This window comes from Mustela nivalis, assembly GCF_964662115.1.
Source record: "Mustela nivalis genome assembly, chromosome: 2".
Lineage (NCBI taxonomy): Eukaryota > Metazoa > Chordata > Mammalia > Carnivora > Mustelidae > Mustela > Mustela nivalis.
This window is the reverse complement of record NC_139021.1, coordinates 180,353,506-180,371,636: the sequence shown is the minus strand read 5'-3', so window position 1 is coordinate 180,371,636 and position 18,131 is coordinate 180,353,506. Positions and strand designations below refer to the sequence as shown.

Genomic DNA, 18,131 nt, shown 5'->3' with positions numbered 1-18,131 from the left:
CGGTCAGCTCAAAGCTGACCTCTCAACCTAACCAACTTCCCCACTGGGGATTTCTCTATTAGGTGCTTTTTATTTGATGGAATAAATATGACTTTGTGATGGGTTCTCGTGTTTCCCCGTGAACTGGGCTTTGAGCCTGGAGCACTTTAGAAGTCATTAGGCTTTAAGAAAAAAAAGTTATTGAGAAGAGTGGGGAGGGGAGACCCCACCAGCTGTTGTGCTTGGGAAAATCAGCTTCCCGGCCACTCCAGGGCCTGAGGGCAGCACGCCTGGCCGCAGGCCTGCCAGATAGCAAGGCTGTTAAAGGGTCTTTAGAATCACTTCCCTTTTTGGTTGTAGGGCCGCATGAAACCGAAGTCGGCTGAAAGCCTTGGGCTTCTTCCCTCCCCCATCCTGGCCTTGGTGGCTGTCAGAGCTAAGAAACGGGGCACTGTTGTGTTTTCATGGGCTCAGGGCCTGCGCAGTATGGTCAGAAGAGGAACCCCTGGGTCCGCCAGGCTCTTCCAGGGGCCTTTCAGGAGGAAAGCACAGTGTCTGCTCCTCAGGGGCACTGAAGGAGTCGGGCAGGAGCCGGCAACCGCCGCGGTGAGCAGGAAACCCCAGGGCGGCCGGCACGTGGGGGCAGCCCGAGCTCCAAGCCAGCTGTGGCCGCAGCAGGACCAGGGGGTGAGGCGAGCCCGTGGGGGCTGTGCCGTTCATGGCTTTTCTGCGTTCATGGGTCACCTGAGCACCTTCCTTGCTGCTTCCTGTTCTTTGGAAAGAAAGGCCCCTCCAGGTACCAAAAGGCAATATGGGGTGTCCTCAGCCTGGTCGGGGGCCCAGCCCTCCCCTGTTGTATCCCCATCCCTGACTTGCCATGTTCCAGACCATTCTGCCCCCCTCCTCATCCATCCCCTGTGCATCCCCTAAACTGCCACAGCCCCCTGCTGGGTGCAAGGCCCTGTAAGTGCTCCCTGGAGGAGCGGCTGGGGCAGGAGAGTTCTGCAGCGCCCTGTCAGCCCACGTGAGCTGCTGACACACACCGACGGCACACAGACCAGCAAGTGGGCGTGCAAAGCTTGCCTCTGCCAGACTCTTCTGGCAACCATCCCTTCTTTTCTCATCTTTATTTCATTTTATTTTTCTCAAACATCCCCTTCTGTTGTTGCCATGGGCACATTTTTAGAACTTGAGAAGTACTCGCATGAAACACACACCACGGGCAGGTAGGGCCTTTTCCGGGAGTCCTGGAGGGACAGCTCTTCCCTTCTCGCCCCTCCCCAGGGCTGGCGCAGGATGCCCAGGAAGGCCCCGGGGCTAGGCCCGCATCACACAGCCCCACGTTCTGGTGGCCCGGAGCTCGGTCAGACAGGAGCATGGTTTCCGATGTCTGACCACTCAGGAAAAGGCTGTGTAGCGGAGAACTGCCTCCGGGTGCCTGGCTTCTTGGAGCCTTTGAGGTGACGGCTGGTGTTGGCACTACACGAACCCCAGCAGCTCCCTCCCTCTCTGGGACGTGGCTCTCCTGGAGGCAAAGCCCACGTCCTAGGGAAGCAGTGACCTTGTGAGTGCCGCGTGGGTTGTTTGCCGTTTTGCATCGGTCGCACCACTTGTGAGAGCGGTTTCACACTTGGCCGACTTGTCCAGGCCCGTCAGGGAGCGGAGTGAGACCAGAGCCCCAGCGCAGGGATGGGAGAAGGTGAGCGAGGAGGGTTCTCAGGGGCCTCTCTGCGGCGCCGCTCCAGGCTCAGCGAGGTTGCCCAGCGCTCCTGCCAAAGGATGTGGGACACGCCCCCCCCCAGGCTAATTGAAAGCCCCAGGAAACAGACATATGGTAAATGGTAAACACCCTCCACACTCAGTAGTTTCTAGGAAAAATAGTTGGTGTGGGGAGCTCTGGGCGGCGAATACTCGCTTTTCCCTCCTCCATCCTCGGTCGATGAGTCCTGATGACTTGGTCGTCTCCCCAGTTACAGTTGAGAAGGGGCAGAACTGTGTTGTCTCCCCCCTCTCCCCAGTTACAGTTGAGAAGGGGCAGAACTGTGTTGTCTCCCCCCACACACACAACCTGCCCCCCGATCTGTCCAAGGCGGGTGGTGACTGGCTGTGAGAGACCCAGCACTCTGAACAGCCGTGTCAGCCACTGGCTCCTGCGCTGGTCGAAGCTCGCTCCCAGGGCCTTGGGGGGGCACTTCCTCCGTCCGAGCCTGCACCTCTGGGACCTGTGTGGGAGGTCCCCAGTAGGTTGCTTCCTGTCCTGATGGTCTTGGAAATCACGTGTTGGGGGAGTGGCGATGTTAATGCTTTCAGGGGCAGAGGTCAAAAGCCGAGGCTGCCATTTCCGGGACTAGGATGTATGTTGGCCCATGATTGTATGCTTGGTCTTAGGGCACTGAGAGTGGCCTGAGGGATAGGGACCAGGAGCTTGGCAGCATGCTCACCATTCTCTGGTGTTCTGACAGGTGAATGCATCCTTTTAGTCTCCATGGTTCTGAGGCTCTAGGGCCAACCAGCAGAAAGAGGGACTTGGGTGGGCTGCGGAAGAGGCCCCAGCTTGGAAGGTAGCAAAGAGAGGGAGGTGTGGTTCTTCTTCTGGTGCCACAAGATCATGTTGGAAGACACTTACTGAGATTCATCTCTTGAGCCGCAAAATCCAGACCCACCCCAAAAGGAAGGGTCTGTCCCTGCTGTGACAAACCCCAGATAAGGATTCTTGATTTGGTGGCTGTGTGTAATTGACAAATGGCCAGTGTTGCTGTGGAGAGAGGAACTTGAAGGCCTGCCCATCTCCTGAGCTGGGATTACCTGTCTCATCAGACTAGATGACGCCTGGGCCAGGGGTCTGTGGCTCTGTCCAGTGCCCAAGGCATGCTGGGAAGTTTGGGAGGTGAATTTTGACCTTGTCCTTGAACATGGGTGTCCTCGGCTGTTCCCAAGCCCAGTGTCCGCCCAGGCCACGTCCCTCCTCCCCTCCTCCCTCCTCGCGTGCTCCAGGACCACCTTTTGGGGAGATCCAGAACAGGAATCACATTTTACCACAGTCAGAAGCAGAGCCTGGGGGCACCGGGTGGCTCAGTGGGTTAAAGCCTCTGCCTTCTGCTCAGGTCATGATATCAGGGTCCTGGGATCGAGCCCTGCATCGGGTTCTCTGCTCAGCAGGGAGCCTGCTTCCCTCTCTCTCTCTGCCTGCTTCTCTGCCTACTTGTGATCTCTGTCTGTCAAATACATAAATAAAATCTTAAAAAAAAAAAAAAAAGAAAGAAAAAACGGGAAGCAAAGCCTGGCTTCGTAGGCTGCTTTGCTGTGAAAATGTGTCCCACAGCAGCCAGCTTGGTTTTCCATCTTGTCCCTGTGGCCCTGAGCCAGTCGAACCTCAGTCCTCTGAGCCTGTCCCTTCCCCGTGACCTTGGGGGAAGTACTTCCTCCTCTGTGTGTTTCAGCCGGTCAGGCAGGAGGTGCTCAGGGCTGGTGCTCAGCCCACCCCAGTGAAAAGCACCTGTTTCAGGAGCTTCTACGGGGCAGAGGGATTCACCGGAAACACGAGGCCCCCTGGAGACTGGTGAGGATCATGGGTATAAACACTCCAAGCCAGGAGCCACTCTGGGAAGGGTGCGTACAGGTGGCTGGTCACCCCCCCCCCCCCCGGGGCCACGTGTGACTATCCAAGGGGCTGATTGCAAGCAAGTCATCAATGGTTCTTGGTTTTGTTTTGAGGCTCTGCTGGAGAAAGCAGTTTCTGACCCTTTTCTCCGTTTAGGGTCTGCAGTGTGGTGTGGACACTGTATAGTTCATCAGACTGGTGACTCAGTTTCCCTGGGTGCTCTGAGGAACCAGTTAAAGCAGCAACAAATGCTTGTCTTTCTGGAGGTACAGAAGTTCTCCTTTTCTCTGAACAGGGTGTTGTAGACACCCACTTCTGATCCTGAATTGGGCACGCACATGTGCACTGGTTTGGCCGCGATCGCCCAGCAAGCCTCGGTGGGGAGAAGGCAGTGGCCAAGGCTCCTGGGAGCCTCCCGCTTGGCCGGCTTTCTGTCCAGCTGTTACCTGAGCTGCAGAGGGGGTGGCCTGAAACCATCTCACTGCGAGGGCCACGACTCATTAAGATCCACGTTTTATTTAAGAAGCTGATCTCCTTATCCCGTGGCCATCTCTCAAGCGAACTTCAGAGAACACTAAAATCAGAGCCAAGGAGTGACTTGAAACCCGGTTGGTCTGTGGGACACAGCCAGCCCGGTGAGCGGTTGCCTTGGAGTTGCCTTGGGGTGGGGTGCTATCACCCCCAGCATCCCGGCCGACCTGCGCCCGTCGGCCCGGTGATGGGTACAGTGCGGCGGTTATGAGTGTGTTCGTGGCCCCTGGAAGATCAGTGTCTCGGGATCTGACTGCCCCCGAGGTGCTGTGCTCCCAGAGCACGGTGTCTGCTCAGAGTTACCCTCCTACCTAGTCAAGCTTCTCATCCCCAGGGGCACTTGGGGCAGCGCCTAGAGGGGCTGAGGGTCTTCACGGGATGGCACGGCCATTGCCATGTTCTTTTCCTTTTTATTGCCCAGTTGCTGTTTTGTTCCTGACTCCTGCAGTTTTTCCAGCACTGGCCTGGGGCTAGCTCTTGCTCAGGGTTGAGTTAAGTAATTTTCTGCCATGCAAGGTCCTTGATGGCCTGGTGCAGGGACACTGTGGAGCTCTGGCCGCTGGGCTGGTGCTCTGCCCGCAGGCCTCTGCTCGCCCACCAGGCACCTCCTGCACCCTGGCGCCATCTGGGTTCCCAGTGTCCGTGGAGCAAAAGGTTGAACAACTTCCTTCCAGACCGGGGAGCGACCTGATGATGCAAGGCTCCTAGGGCCCTGGCCATAAGGCTTAGTTAGCATCAGGTGGAGGTTCTGGGGTGTGCCGAGGGAGGAGTCCAAGAGCTGGGGGCTCCTCCAGATAGTGAGGAGACAGGGGTGCGGTTTCAAAGGCCATGGGAGGGTCTCCACTCCCAGTGGCGGCCTCAGGGCAGGGTCGGGGGAGCTCGGAGTCTCCCGTAGGGTGGAGCAGCCTGGCCCTCAGGGGCACCTGTGATTATGAATCCTGTGACTGACATGCCCACAGCTCAGCCCTGCTTGGGGCGCCAACCCTGCACACGTCTCCTCAGCCTTACACAGACATGATCCATCCTGGTGACACTTGGGGACCAGCTTCCCCGGGGCTTCTGCAGCATCGGCGTGGGTCTGTCTTTATCAGCTCGCAGGTGCAAGTGCGTGCACGCGCGCGCACACACACACACACACACACACACACACACCCCCGATGGGACAGTCTGCAGTGCCCCCCGCGCACCCTTGCTGGCTCCAGTGTGAGTGTGGATGGCCCGATGCCCTTGCCTTGGACTTTACATGTCCATTCTGCTATGGGACGTTGTTTAGAGCAAAGTTCGAGGCCAGTCTGTTTCCGGGCTGGGGAAGTATCCCAGCTCGGGAGGGCAAGGTCATGTTGGGAGAGGGCTGCCTTCCACATGGAAGGCAGGTGACCCAGCCAGTCATGAAGGTTGACGGAAGCGACAAACCACGGTCCCCACTGTAGAGCCCAGCAGAGCAGAGGGCAGTCCTGAAGTGATGGAGGAGGTCACGGGACCCCTGGTCACAGGCCTGGCGGGGGTGGCATACATAGGAGGTCCCACTGCACACTGAGGTCTGAGCCTGGGTCGCGGGCCTGTCCTCCCTTCTTCTGGGGCCTTCGTCCATCTCCCGGCTCCCTTCTGACCTTCACCTTCCTTTCCCGGTTTCGAGAGGGGATCGGGCTCACTCAAGAGTGGCAGACACACGTCCCCCCAACCTTGCACGGGCACTCACTGGGGCATCATGACCAACAGGGACTCGGAGGCTAAAAGTGCTGAGATCCGTTAGTGAGGTCTGCTGTGGATGCAGAAAAGGCACGCGTGTGTTTGCGTCCCTGGGGCGGGTGTGCTGTCCTTCCTTCTCTTCGGGGCTGACGCACCTCCACGGTGCCTAAGGGCGGCTCCCTTCCAGCCTGAGCTGCATTTTTGAGGTGTGCTCCTCTAATCTCTGTGCTAGAAAAGTTGGCCCTCCCACAGTTGGCCCTGATTAAAACCCACTTTGTGCTCCCGGTTGTGAAGCCACCCAGGGAAAAGCTACTCCACTAGCCGATTCCCGGTGCCTTTGGAGCTGCTGAGGGGAGCGGCCGCCTCTTGTCCATCTGCGGGTGCCCAGAACCATGCCCGCCCCGCGTGCCAGAGCCCGTCGGAGAGGAGTGAGGCCAGACCCCACTCTGGGGAGTCCGCGTCGGAGAGGCGCTGCTGCCAAGCGGGGTGGGAGCTGCGAGCTGCTATTGGTCTCCAGAACCGACCCAACTTAGGTGTCGGCTGGGACACGTGCTGTGTGTGGGATGTGCACCTGCTCTCGGCCCTTGACCCTTAGACTGAGAGCGTCCGTTCCTCCACCATCACCTCCAGCCAGGCCAAGCCAGCCTCCCCCGTCAGAACCGTCCAACTGTATGTAAGACGAGACCGCCCGAGAAAAAATCGAGTTCTCCATTCGCGGTGGGGGACACATACGTGCGTGTGTCAAGTTCTCCACATGATCCCGTGGTCTGGGCAGGGCAGGGTGGCCACCGAGAAACGCGTGTTCGCCTGAGGAGAACACAGACAGTGACGTGGACCCAGACATGAGGTTTCTAAGAGGAGCTGTGTTTTTTAAGCCCGAAAACAGTGCCATGCTTACCAACACACATTCTGTTACAGTCGTGGCCTTGAAGCCTCACCCTCGTCTCGCTCATGTTCCTTCTCAGGAAAGGCAAGGGTGGCTGCCGTGGGCATGGGTGCCCAGGCCTCCGGACACAGGGACAGTCACTGTGCCTTTGCCGGCTTAACAGACCCACCTTCTGAACAAGCAGGATAGTTTTGGCTGAGACCCCGTGGCTGACTGTGTAGGACCATTTTTACTACGTGGATAAACCATATTTACAAGCAAGGAAGACCTCTCTCCTGGACATGAGGCTTCTGGAACCCCGTGCACTGGGGTAGAGGCTGGGACCCCCACCCAACACAGCCATGTCTGCAGGTCGAATGCCAAATGTCCGATGCAGATGTATTTACGACCCGAGGTCAGCGTCAGCTCCCCAGTTTGACCGAAGTCATGAGCTTCAGCTCCAGACTGTGGAAATGCAGGTCTGCAAAATTGGCCCTTTATCAGGCCTTTGATCTGAGTCTGTGTCTGGCCTTCTGGAAATCGGGACTGCTGAGCCCAGGGAGGAGGGTTGGTTGGTGCAGGGGTGCGGGAAGTGACTTTGGTTGAGGGGCACCTGCATTTAAACTTTTTTTTTTTTTTTTTTTTTTTTTTTAAGATTTTATTTGTCAGAGAGAGAGAACACAGGCAGGCAGAGTGGCATGCAGAGGCAGAGAGAGAAGCAGGCTCCCCACTGAGCAAGGAGCCCGATGCGGGACTTGATTCCAGGAGCCTGGGATCATGACCTGAGCCGGAGGCAGCGGCTTGACCCACTGAGCCACCCAGGCGTCCTGAGGAGCACCTGCATCTGAGGGGAGGCCGTTCATGGGTGCGGGGACACCAGGATCGGATCCCCATGAAGCGGTCATGGCTGGGGAGGCTCCAAATGCAGACCTGAGTGTCCTTTCCCACCCGTGAGGATGGGAGCCCCGCGTGCTGCCCTCTGCTTTCCAAACCGCCTTGCGGGTTCTGGGAGCTGAGGACCCATTGGATGGGCTCTGGGGTCCCTGGCTAAGCATGTCACACGGTGCATTCCATCTCCGATCTTTCTCAGGGCTCCGTGGGTCTCGTGGTTCTTTCCAGGTGCTCATTCCAGCGTCCACCGCCCGAACAGCTGGTGCTGGCCCTGCGAGGCCTGGCCTGTGTTTTTCGGCCCCGGAGCAGTAGAGAAGGCTTTGGTGCAAATCCATGCTGCTTGCGGCAGGTCTTCCACCCCCCAACCCATCGTCAAAGCGTACTTGGCCCGTTCCTTGGCCAGGCGAGCAGGGGGTGACCCCGCACCGGTGGAGCGGTCACTTGTGACTGTCATTCTGCCCGACCCAGCACAGATGCTGGAGGGCTGCGGTCTGGGGATGGTCAGCAAGATCCGGTCAGTTGTCCGGCCTCTGCCTGCTGGCCAGACATGTTTACTGGGGCCACTTCGCTCTGGGCTAAAACGGCCTTGTTTCTGAAATCTTGAAACAGCAAAATCAAAAAAGCCTCCGGGTTGACAAGCAACAGAGATCAACTCAGATCTTCAAAACCGAGGCAGAGTTCTGTTGGGAGCGCGTCCATGGCGTCTCACACAATGTCTGGAAAGGCAGAAAATGGGTCTCGGACCCCACAGGGTCATGTCGTTGTGGGGTATCGTTTTCCTCCTCACTCACTCTGCTTAGGGAAACCTGTCCCGTTCAGCCAGCTGCAGCCCACTCAGACTGTGTCGCCTGGCAAAGAAGCAGCTCCTGGGAAACCTGCTATTCAGATAAGGTGGCTTTGAGGTTGGTTGACCAAAGAGCTGCCAGGGTCCTCCCTGGGGACCTCCCTTTCCTCCTTCCGGATCCATGGGGCCCACGGACTTGTTTTGCCCTGGACCATCAGCCACTTGTAGCAGAACGCCAGCAACACGGCCTGGTGCCATCTGTGTTTTCCACTGAATGTGTCTGATTTCACCACGTCTCACGTGCAGCTGCAGCTGTAGGTAACACTGGGCCCAAGGACAGCCGTCAGAGCTGGCCTAGAGCTGGGGCACCGGTCCCTGATGGGGAGCACATCTCTGCTTGTGCAGAGGCGAGCCTGAAACCAGCAAGTAATTGACACCAGGGGAGCCAGCGTTGCCCTGCAGAGTTAATGCTGGACAAGTTGTTGAAAGGAATGTGCTGATAGGGGTTGTGTGTGTGTGTGTGTGTGTGTGTGTGTGTGTGTGTGTGTGATGTGTCTAACGGCGCTGGAATTATTCTGAAATAGAAGGCGAGATTGCAGAAAGGGAGTAGTCGCTTTGATTCGGGAGCCACCAGGACCCCCGGCTCCTCGTCAGCAGATATTTCCTCGGGCTCTCTTGGGTCCCTGGGACTGTGTGAGGTGGCTGGTGGTTTTCCTCGGTGTGGCCCATGGTTATGCTTGGCTCTGTCTCCCTGGCCATAAAATGGGAAGAAGAGTAACACAGTGGGCTTCTGAATGTCAGTCTTGGGGTTTGAGCCATGTCTGGTGATTGCTACTCTAGCTTTTGGGCACAGGCCTCCGTTTTAAGTTCATTCTCATTAATGATTCATCATGCCCTGGCTTTCCTCCCCAGGTTTCTCTAGATTCCCCTGGCTGCAGAGGAGATGGGGCACTCCCCCCAGGCCCCCCATTTCCCATAGTCCCTTGAAAGGTTATCTTCAGTAACACGTCAGTTGCATCCTAGTAGACAAAAAATGACTCCAGTTGTTAGAAGCACTGAGAGATGCATCGGTTAACGTGAGGCAAGATGGAAAATCTGCTGACAGCTTCACCTGGCTGGCATTTCCCAGGCTCTTGTGGGAACCTCTGCCCCAACTTCTGTGAGGCTGTAGCGACAACAGGTGCTGTGTGGGGTGTGGCTTGAATTTCGCTGGCTTCTCCGGTGTGCAGGTAGATGGGAGCTTCCGGGACTGAGGGCGCAAGCACGGCACGGTCCTTTTGTCCATAGAATGAACTTCAGCAATGCCTTGGCTAAGCTTTCTCTCATCCTCTGTACTGGGGTTTCATGCAGCCCCTGTACCTCGTGCCGACACACGGGAGTCTTGCCCGTTCCCACCACGCATGCAGCCATCCCCCGCTCATCATCCATCCCCAGCACAACCCCGTGGGCCTCTCCCTTGCCAGCTTTCCCATACAGGGCTTACAGCCCATAGCTGAGCCCGGGGCCTCATCTGGGAGCCCCTGGCTCTCGGACAAGCCTCAGCTGCGTTCTGCCTGCCCAGCCTGAATGAGGGCAAAGGGTGCATCTCGCCCAAGAGGAGGCGACCCAAGCCAGGGAGGGGGGGCGATCGCTAGGCAACCTGGAGCTTGTTGCCCAGGTAACGGGATCCATGCACTGATGCTGAGGACGGACATTTCTGTGATGAGGCCCCTCAGCCTCTCCAGATGTCTTGGATGGCTCTAGAAGCCTGCCTTGTGCCTGCCCGTCAATTTCCTCTGTGGCTGCTTTTTAATTAACAACTTGGATTTCTTACCATGATCACGAACTCCGCGAACGCGGTCTGATGAACACCCTTGCCGGCACCTCTGGAGCCCGGTCAGGGTGTTCTGCACCCTGTGGGAGGAGTAGCCTGGGACAGGCCGGTGAATCTGGCCCATAGTCCAAGACCATCAGTCCCGTGGGAGTCCGACCTGGGCTTGGCAGCAGCTGTGGGAAGTGAAAAAACCTGATGGAAGAATCCTTTCAGGATTTGGTCAAAATCTCACCCTTTTCTTGGCCAAAAGGAAGGGCAGAGGTAGGACCTTTAAATGTGTGCACATCAAGTTGACACGAGCTGCGCCCCCCACTTCAGCTGCTTATTCCAGGGGCCACTTCCCGTGCTGTGCCCCGGGGTCCTCCTTCTACTAAAGGGGCTAGGGATGAGAGGAGAGGCTGTAGGCCACCATGCGAATTACTGCCCCTCACTGCCCTCTGCAGAGTTGGGGGTAAAAGCTGGTCTCCAGGGGTCCTGATTCACAATGGCACCCTTGCTCTTTGGGGAAACCTCCATTCGTACACAGCCACCTTGACCTCTTGTGGAGCCCGCCTGCCAGTTAGGCCAAGAAGAACCCTAGCCAAGGGCTTATCCATCCCCCAGCAAACAGCTTTGGTGCCCCAACCCCCACCTGCCGTGGGGGACAGAGGCTGGTGAGGATATGGGGGAGGGGCGCCCCCGTTTTCCCACCGGTACAGAGGACGTGGGGGCTCAGCTTCACGTGGGTGTCCTGCTCCGGGGCCCCAGGCTCTGGGTTAGGCGGTAGTTTTGTTGCCGCTCAGGCTGGGAGGGACTGATCCCTCGTGAGTCCCAGCTTGGGACTAGAGGAAAACACTCCCATGGGGTGCGGGAGCCATGACCTGTCCATCTGGTTTCATTTTGTACCCCCTCATGTTTGTTTGGAAGGGGTTGGAGTGGGAAGGGGTTGGGGGGAGCCCCTGCGGGTCCGGCTGGTGCTGGGAGCAGGTGTGTTGGAAACAGATGTCCTTGGCCCGAGTTCCACATGGCGATGGGCTTAGCTGCACGGTGGTTCCTGTTCGCTGTATTTGACATTGCTCACGGAGACCCAGGTCTCCCTCAGACATCCACCCAGGCAGACCCAGCAGACAGATGTTCCCCCGCCGTGGTCTATGAGCCAGGGGAGCCCAGGTGGCTTTGTGGGTTCGTGGTCCACCCAGGGAGTCAGGAGGAAGCCCTGGGGTCCTGCAGACCTGATGGATGTGGGTACAGGGGTGCCCTGTCCCCCAGTGTGGGACAGGCCACTGTGCCCGCCTACCCCGTCACCCTCCCGTCCTCACAGGTATCCGCCCCCAGATCATGAACGGCCCCCTGCACCCCCGCCCCCTGGTGGCGCTGCTCGATGGCAGAGACTGCACCGTGGAGATGCCCATCCTGAAGGACCTGGCCACCGTGGCCTTCTGTGACGCACAGTCCACTCAGGAGATCCACGAGAAGGTGGGCCCCACCCCCACCCCAAACGCCACCTCCCTGTCCGCCCTCCCCCTCCGCTGTCACCCACGGTCCCCGGCAGCCAAAGCACAGCCCCAGGCCACTCAACCTGGGGAGCGATCACACCCGCGCTGCCCCCTCTGCGGGGGTGCAAGTCGGGGTGGGGGGAGTGGGGCTCCAGCCTTGCTCTGCTCGCCCCGCCTCAGGTTCTCAATGAAGCTGTTGGCGCCATGATGTACCACACCATCACCCTCACCAGGGAGGACCTGGAGAAGTTCAAGGCCCTGAGAGTAATCGTGCGGATAGGCAGCGGCTACGACAATGTTGACATCAAGGCCGCTGGCGAGCTCGGTGAGTGCGTGGGGCCGGGAGCAGCTGTTCAGAGGGAGCCTTGTTGGGCGCCCCCACCCCTCACCCTGAAAACACGGGCGGGAGCGCACCTGCTGGACCCCAGGACCCCACCCGGCGCCAGCACTGGCTGGGCCAGGCTGTCTCACGTAGGAAGGACAGAAGCCAGATGAGCCAGGGGCCTGTCCTTGCAGTGGGGACCCCGTGAGTGGGCACAGGTCAGCACTGGATGGTTGGGACCCATCACCCGGAAAGGCCAGAGCTGGGTGCACAGCGCGGGGCTCAGAAATGGGGTGTCGCCCGTTCCTGGTCTCGAGTCCTGGCAGAGAGCTGTCCACCCAGAAACCTGCTCGGGTCGGCGCCGATGCGGGTGAAGTGGAGCCCAGCACCTCCCGCTCAGCCCTTGTCAGACAGGGCAGGGTCTCCACAGAAAAGCAGGGGTAGCAGGTGGACCCCCACAGGCAGGTTCCCAGAGGTGGGGCCGCGGCCCTCTGCGTGGTCCCCGTCCTGTCCCAGCCGCTGCCGTGGGCTCTGCGTGTGAGGAGAGTTCACAGAGCGTGGACAGCAAGTGGCCCTCGGCTGGCCTGCTCGCCTTGCGAGGGTCCAGGGTCCTCCCACATCGGCTCCTCTGTTCATGTCCTTGTCACGTTTGCGATGTGCCGGATCCACGCCCGGGTGCTTGGGCCTGTGCTCCACCCACGTCCAGGGGCACCCGAAGTCCTGGGGCCACTGGCAGATGTCTAAGAACTCAGGCCTCTGCGGTCCGACAAGCGGTGGCCGTGCTGACACCCCGGTGGCCCTGTGGGCCTTGTCCATCCCCACCCCTCTGAGGACACAATGGATCCCAGCATCAAGCGCTTATGGCCTCCGCTTCCTCCTCCTTCGTCCTGGCCTGGGGTTTTGAGTGAAGTTTCCTGGTGTCCTCAAGTGGTTCGTTCCCCCACTTGAATTGGGGGTGGGAGCTGGGGAGAGGGAGCCTGGCCGGTGTCGAGTCTCGTGCTTCTTCATGGTGGCGCTCAGGGGCTCTGAGCCTGGAATATGGCAGTGGGGTCACCCCATAGGTGAACCCCAAATGGTCGTTCCCCAACAGATTCCTTTTTCCCCGCCCCCATCCTGGAAGTGGGGGCGCTGTGTGGCAAGGGGCTTGGAAGATCTTCCCTACACCAAAGCGAAAAGGGGTGGCATCAGAATCCAGACTCGTTATGAGGCCTGAGGGAAGCGACGGCTTCCTGTGTTGGCCCTGAGCACTTGCTTCTGGCCTCGGGGTGCCCCTGAGCCCGCCTTGGTTGCAACAAAGAAACTTGGGTGATAGGAGTCCTCAGAAGCACTTCTAGCATTCCCTCAAATTTTCCATCTTTCCCGGGCGCCAACAAGAATGTTTTTGTTTGGAAACAAATGTTCTTTGTGCTCTTTGTAGAGCTGCCATCCCGAGTTCAGACAGCGACGGAGAATATCGTTGAACCCACAGAGCGGGGGCGGGGGGTCCTCAGCGGTGCTTCCCTGCACCCGCCCCGCCCTCCGCGTGTCCGCCCCTCGCCGCCCAGGCTCGGCTGAGGTGGTGGCGTGGAGTTCCCTTGCTGGGAAGCAGCTGCTGCTTTCCAGGGCGACGTGGCAGGTCTCCTGAGCGAAACGTGCAGTCCCTCCACGTGCACATGCTCCCCACGCAGCCGGCCTGGGCCAGGGGGGCACCTCGTTTCCCTACAACCAAAGGTGCCCCGCTCCCCCGGCCACACGGCTGCCCTTGACAAGGGGGCCCGGGTGGAGGAGACTGTGTTCCTGGGGCCCTGCAGTTCGGAACAGCGGGCAAGGATGTTGGCTGTGGGGTTTCCATTGATCCTGGTGCGTGTGGAATTTGGAGAAGGGACATGGGCCTCTGTCCTGTCTCCAGATTGCACTGCACACAGCACTCTGTCCCCAGACTTGTGCAAATGAGGACAGTGGCTGTTACGTGCTGCTGGTGTCTGGGGCCTGCAGTGTGGCCTTCGAGGGAGGACGCTCCCTTCTCAGTGCTCGCGGGAGCCTTTGCAGGAAGACCGTGGGCCGGACTGCAGGCTCAGAGTGGAGAGCGGGGCGAGCTCAGGAAACAGCTGTGTCCCCTGCCCGGAGCAGTTAGGGGGATTCAGCCCATCTGCAGGGGATCCCCAAGAACCGGGAGCAGGGGGAGCTGGGAGGTTGCTGGAGGCTTCTGAGCTTGTGAGCCTCTCTCGGGCTCCTTCATCTGGCTTCCACTTCAGCAGCGGGGACAGCAAAGAGTGAAACTGTTGATGGAAAAAGCAGCTCAGCCACTGGGCTCGGGCCTTGGGGTGAGACGGCTGTGACTCTTGCCCTACAGATGGTAGAAGCTTCTCACCTTGGCCTGTGGAGGTGCCCTGACCTGAAGAATGGTTTAGAAATCATCAGGGCTTTGGGGGTGTCAGAGGAAGGTGCCCATTGCCCTTGGGGCAGGACGGTCCCTCCTGGTGCCCACAGCCTCTCCTCCAGTTTTTGGTCTCTGCAGCCAAGGAGCGACATGTCAGAGTTGAAGGGTGCAGGCTGAGCTGTTGCCTCCTGTGCCCTTCCAGGGAGTGGGCAGGTGCGGTGCTCTGTGTCACATGGACCCGCACGGGGACCCCCTCCTCCGGCACATCCCCTCCAGTCTCGGCTCCCGGGGCGTAGCTGGTCCCAGGCCCAGGTGGTTGCCTGGGCAGTGGCCAAGGGTCCACACTCTGCTCCTTCACTGTCGGGACCCTCTTGCTGGGCTCCGGCCACACCACCTCAGGTTCCTCAGAGGGCTGGAAAACATCATGGCAAACGATTTCCATGAGCCCTGGCTTCTGGCACAGTCCAAGTTCTAAGCTTGCCTGTTTCATATGGAGTGGCCTCCTTTGTGGCTGTTGGCAGAACAGACTTCTAGCTCGTGGAAATTTCGGCGGCCTAGATCTCAGTCGCGCTGTCCCTCCGGCAGGTGGCTGGGGCCAGAGGGGACCAGGTGGGACACTCGTGCGGGTTTTCACTCTGAGCTGTCTGTCCCCCTCAGGGCATCACTGAGACCCTGGACCTCAGGGCCGCCCTCGTGGAGAGGTCACACAGCTGCTAGAATGGGGTGCTCAGCACAGGGAGTCCTGTGGTCCTCTCTTCCCTCCCGTGGAGTCGCAGTGGCTCCGGTGCTCTTGTCCCCACGGGCGGGCTTGAGAAGGAAGAGGAAGGCAGGGCTGCCTTCTTGGGGACCCTGCCCCGTGTGCTCCTGGGGTCTCAAACCTGGGATTCACAGGCGGTTTTCTGAGCTGGTCTGACAGGCTGACTGGATACCTGTGTCCCCCAGAAAGCTGCTTGTCTGGCAGACTTTGCATTCTTCCCCAAACACCCTTTACCGAGGAAGGTCAGTGCCTAGCTCTGCCGGCCCGAGCCGTGGCCTGGGGCTGAATTCAGGAATCGGCTCTGTCCTGGCCGGGCCTGGGGCCCACGTTGAGGGGGACGTGCTTTTTCAAAACAAGTATTAACATTTCATCCCACGGGAAGGAGTCGGGTCGGCTCTCACGAGGGGCTCTGCGGCTCAGCTCCTGCTGCTCCACGGCGGACACGGGCAGGTTTCCGGCCTCTGGGCTGCTCACCCCTTCCAGCTGCCCACCGCTCGCTTCCCAGAAGCACCAGGTGTAGGAGCAGAGGGCAGGCGGGATATGGGCTGAGTGCGGGTCGGGGGCTGCGGCAGGGCTGGAACGGGTGTGGGGGCTGGAGGCCTCTGAGCATCGGAGCCTGACCTGCCGGCGGCTGAGGGGCCAGCTCCACCTCCCCGGCCCTCAGCTGGGCGCATGGTGTGCCCTGGAGCTCGCCCTTCGCCGAGGGTCCTCACGCGGGGCCTGGCCCTGTCGTCTCCAGGCATCGCCGTGTGCAACATCCCGTCGGCGGCCGTGGAGGAGACGGCGGACTCCACCATCTGCCACATTCTCAACCTGTACCGGCGGAACACGTGGCTGTACCAGGCGCTGCGGGAAGGCACACGGGTCCAGAGCGTCGAGCAGATCCGGGAGGTGGCCTCGGGCGCGGCGCGCATCCGCGGGGAGACGCTGGGCCTCATCGGCTTCGGTAGGTGCCGCTGCCCGGCCCCCAGCCCTCTCCGGCCAGCCCCGGGAGCTGGGTCTTCAGGGCTGGGCGGGGAGCGGGCAGCGCGGGGGGGTGGTCTCCGGCTGGGCGACGGGTAAGGCCGTGTGCCCGCAGATGGCCCTGGGCGGGGGCTGCTGCAGGTGCCCTGGAGAGAAACCAGCAGGCTTGGGGCTTGAAGGGGGGCTGGTGGCTGAGCCTAGACCTGGGCCATGAGCAAGGCCCAGCCCCTGGAGGCCCTCAGATGCCAGGCCAGGGTGGCAGCAGGGAGTCCCTGAATGATTCTGAGCCGGAAGGTGCCGCGGTCTGGCCGTCCACTTAGAAAGCTCGGGATGGAGGCAGGGAAAGGTCTCCCAGGAGTCCGCTGGTGGCCCTGTGAGCATCTTGCACGGGTCACCAAGGACAAGGTGAGCTGTGACAGGAAGCAGCCTGATGACCTGGTGCTGACAACATGGGGGCTCCAGTGGGCCACACTGCACGCAGGGGCCCTTGCTTTTCTGCAGAAGCTCAGCCCCGCTGCTCGGCCATTCTGTGACCTTGAGGAAACTCGCTGACCTTTCTGCCTCAGTGTCGCAGTCTGTACATCAGGAAGGGCTTGAGCCTGGGACTGCCCCTCAGGATTCAGAGGGGTCAGGAGAAGCACGTGGGGTGGGCCGCAGGTCCTTCGCAGGCTGTCACTCGACCCTGCGTTCAGCGCTCTGTTTCCCGAAAACCAAGGGTCAGGGCCCCTGGAGTGGGAGCTGGGTTTCTTCGGGGCGCGTGCACCTCACTCCCCAGGGTGAGTTAAAGACCCCAGGTGTCAGGGTGACCTCGCTCATGAAGGCGATCTTGCACAGGGTTTACGAAGGAGTCCTCACTTGAGGGGCCGCGCAGAGGAAAGGCAGAGGCGCCGTGGGAGGGCCGCAGCGCCCTCTGCTGGCGCCCGCTGGGCCTCCCGTTGCTCTGCGCGGGGCTCCAGGGGACGGTTCTCAGGACGGCGCCGGCCTTCGGACGCCCCGCGTGGCTGAGCCTTCGCCGGCTTTTGCAGCCGCGGGGTGTGAGCCCCGTTTACCCGAGACTGTCAGCCGGCACCGTCTCAGCCCCCACCCCCCCGTGTACTCTGTTGGCCGCCCTTCGGGTCTGTCCAGAGCCTTCCAGAAGTGCAGGCCGGACTCCGATGGGAAGGGGCCTGGCCGGAGGCTGCCCGGTGCCTCCCCCGAGGACAGTCACTTGCTGGAGGCTTCGTCCGCCGAGAAGCCGCAGCGGCAGGATCCGGAGTGGGGGGCGGCCCGGCCCGAGCGTGGCCCCAGCGGGGGCTGGTGGGGGGATGGGGCTCGGGCGCAGCCAGCCCGGCCGCCGGGTACATGCAGACTTTTTTTTTTTTTTTCAGGCCAAGCCAGTTGGCTTCTGCCAGGCTCAGTTTTTGCACGTTAGTAGCAGAGTTACGTCTCTGGGTGTCGGAGAAACTTGGGAAAGCCTCCTGGCTAACGGGACGCCCGCGAGATGGGGGCTGGGGACTAAGGAAGAGCAAAGGCTGGAAAAGCACGCGGGGCCCCGGCAGCCCCCGCCGGAGAGCCCCGGCTCCAGGCCGAGCGAGGGGGGCGGGGTCGCGTGCCCCGTACCTCGGGGACGTCGGGGGGCTGTGGAGGTCGCCCGCGCTGCTCCTCCCCCGCCCTCTCTGCCGTGCCCGCCTCCCGGCTGGGCTGTGCAGCTGCGGGCCCTGGGGGTGAGCGGGCTCTGGTGCCCCCGCGGCGGGCCTCCCGCCCAGGCTGCGCCCTGCGCCGCTCGACGGGAGCCCCGCAGGAGCGGGAGACAGTCCGCCCCCATGTTGCCCTCTCGTGGGCTTCCTGTTCGGGAAGCGACACCTGCCCTGCGTCGTTCTCCTTCCCCTGCGCCACTGCGCGGTGGCTTCATCCGAAGACGGATTGTGCGTGCTTCCCGGAGGAGGCCGCTGCGGCCGGGAACAGCTCTGGGAGGCAGGAGGCGCTAGCTCTGGGGTTTCATGGGGTTCCGTGGGTTTGTGCAAAGGACGACCCCTGGGAGTCAGGGAGGGTGTTAGGTGGTGTGGGTTACTGACCCGCTTGAGGGGGCCTGGGGCTCCCCGCACAGGTCAGAACCAGCCGAC

General features: G+C 60.5%; 1 protein-coding gene across 5 annotated transcripts in view; it reads left to right on the top strand.

Moving 5' to 3' along the window:
- The window catches only part of CTBP2 (C-terminal binding protein 2), a 156,549-nt gene that overhangs the window by 132,581 nt on the left and 5,837 nt on the right, over positions 1–18,131 (top strand). For all 5 annotated transcript variants that reach the window (XM_082721679.1, XM_082721681.1, XM_082721680.1 and 2 more), the window contains 3 exons: positions 11,454–11,608; positions 11,809–11,953; positions 15,806–16,012. In XM_082721679.1, coding sequence (XP_082577805.1) covers positions 11,454–11,608; positions 11,809–11,953; positions 15,806–16,012 — 507 coding nt within the window. The remainder of the gene's footprint in view (positions 1–11,453; positions 11,609–11,808; positions 11,954–15,805; positions 16,013–18,131) is intronic.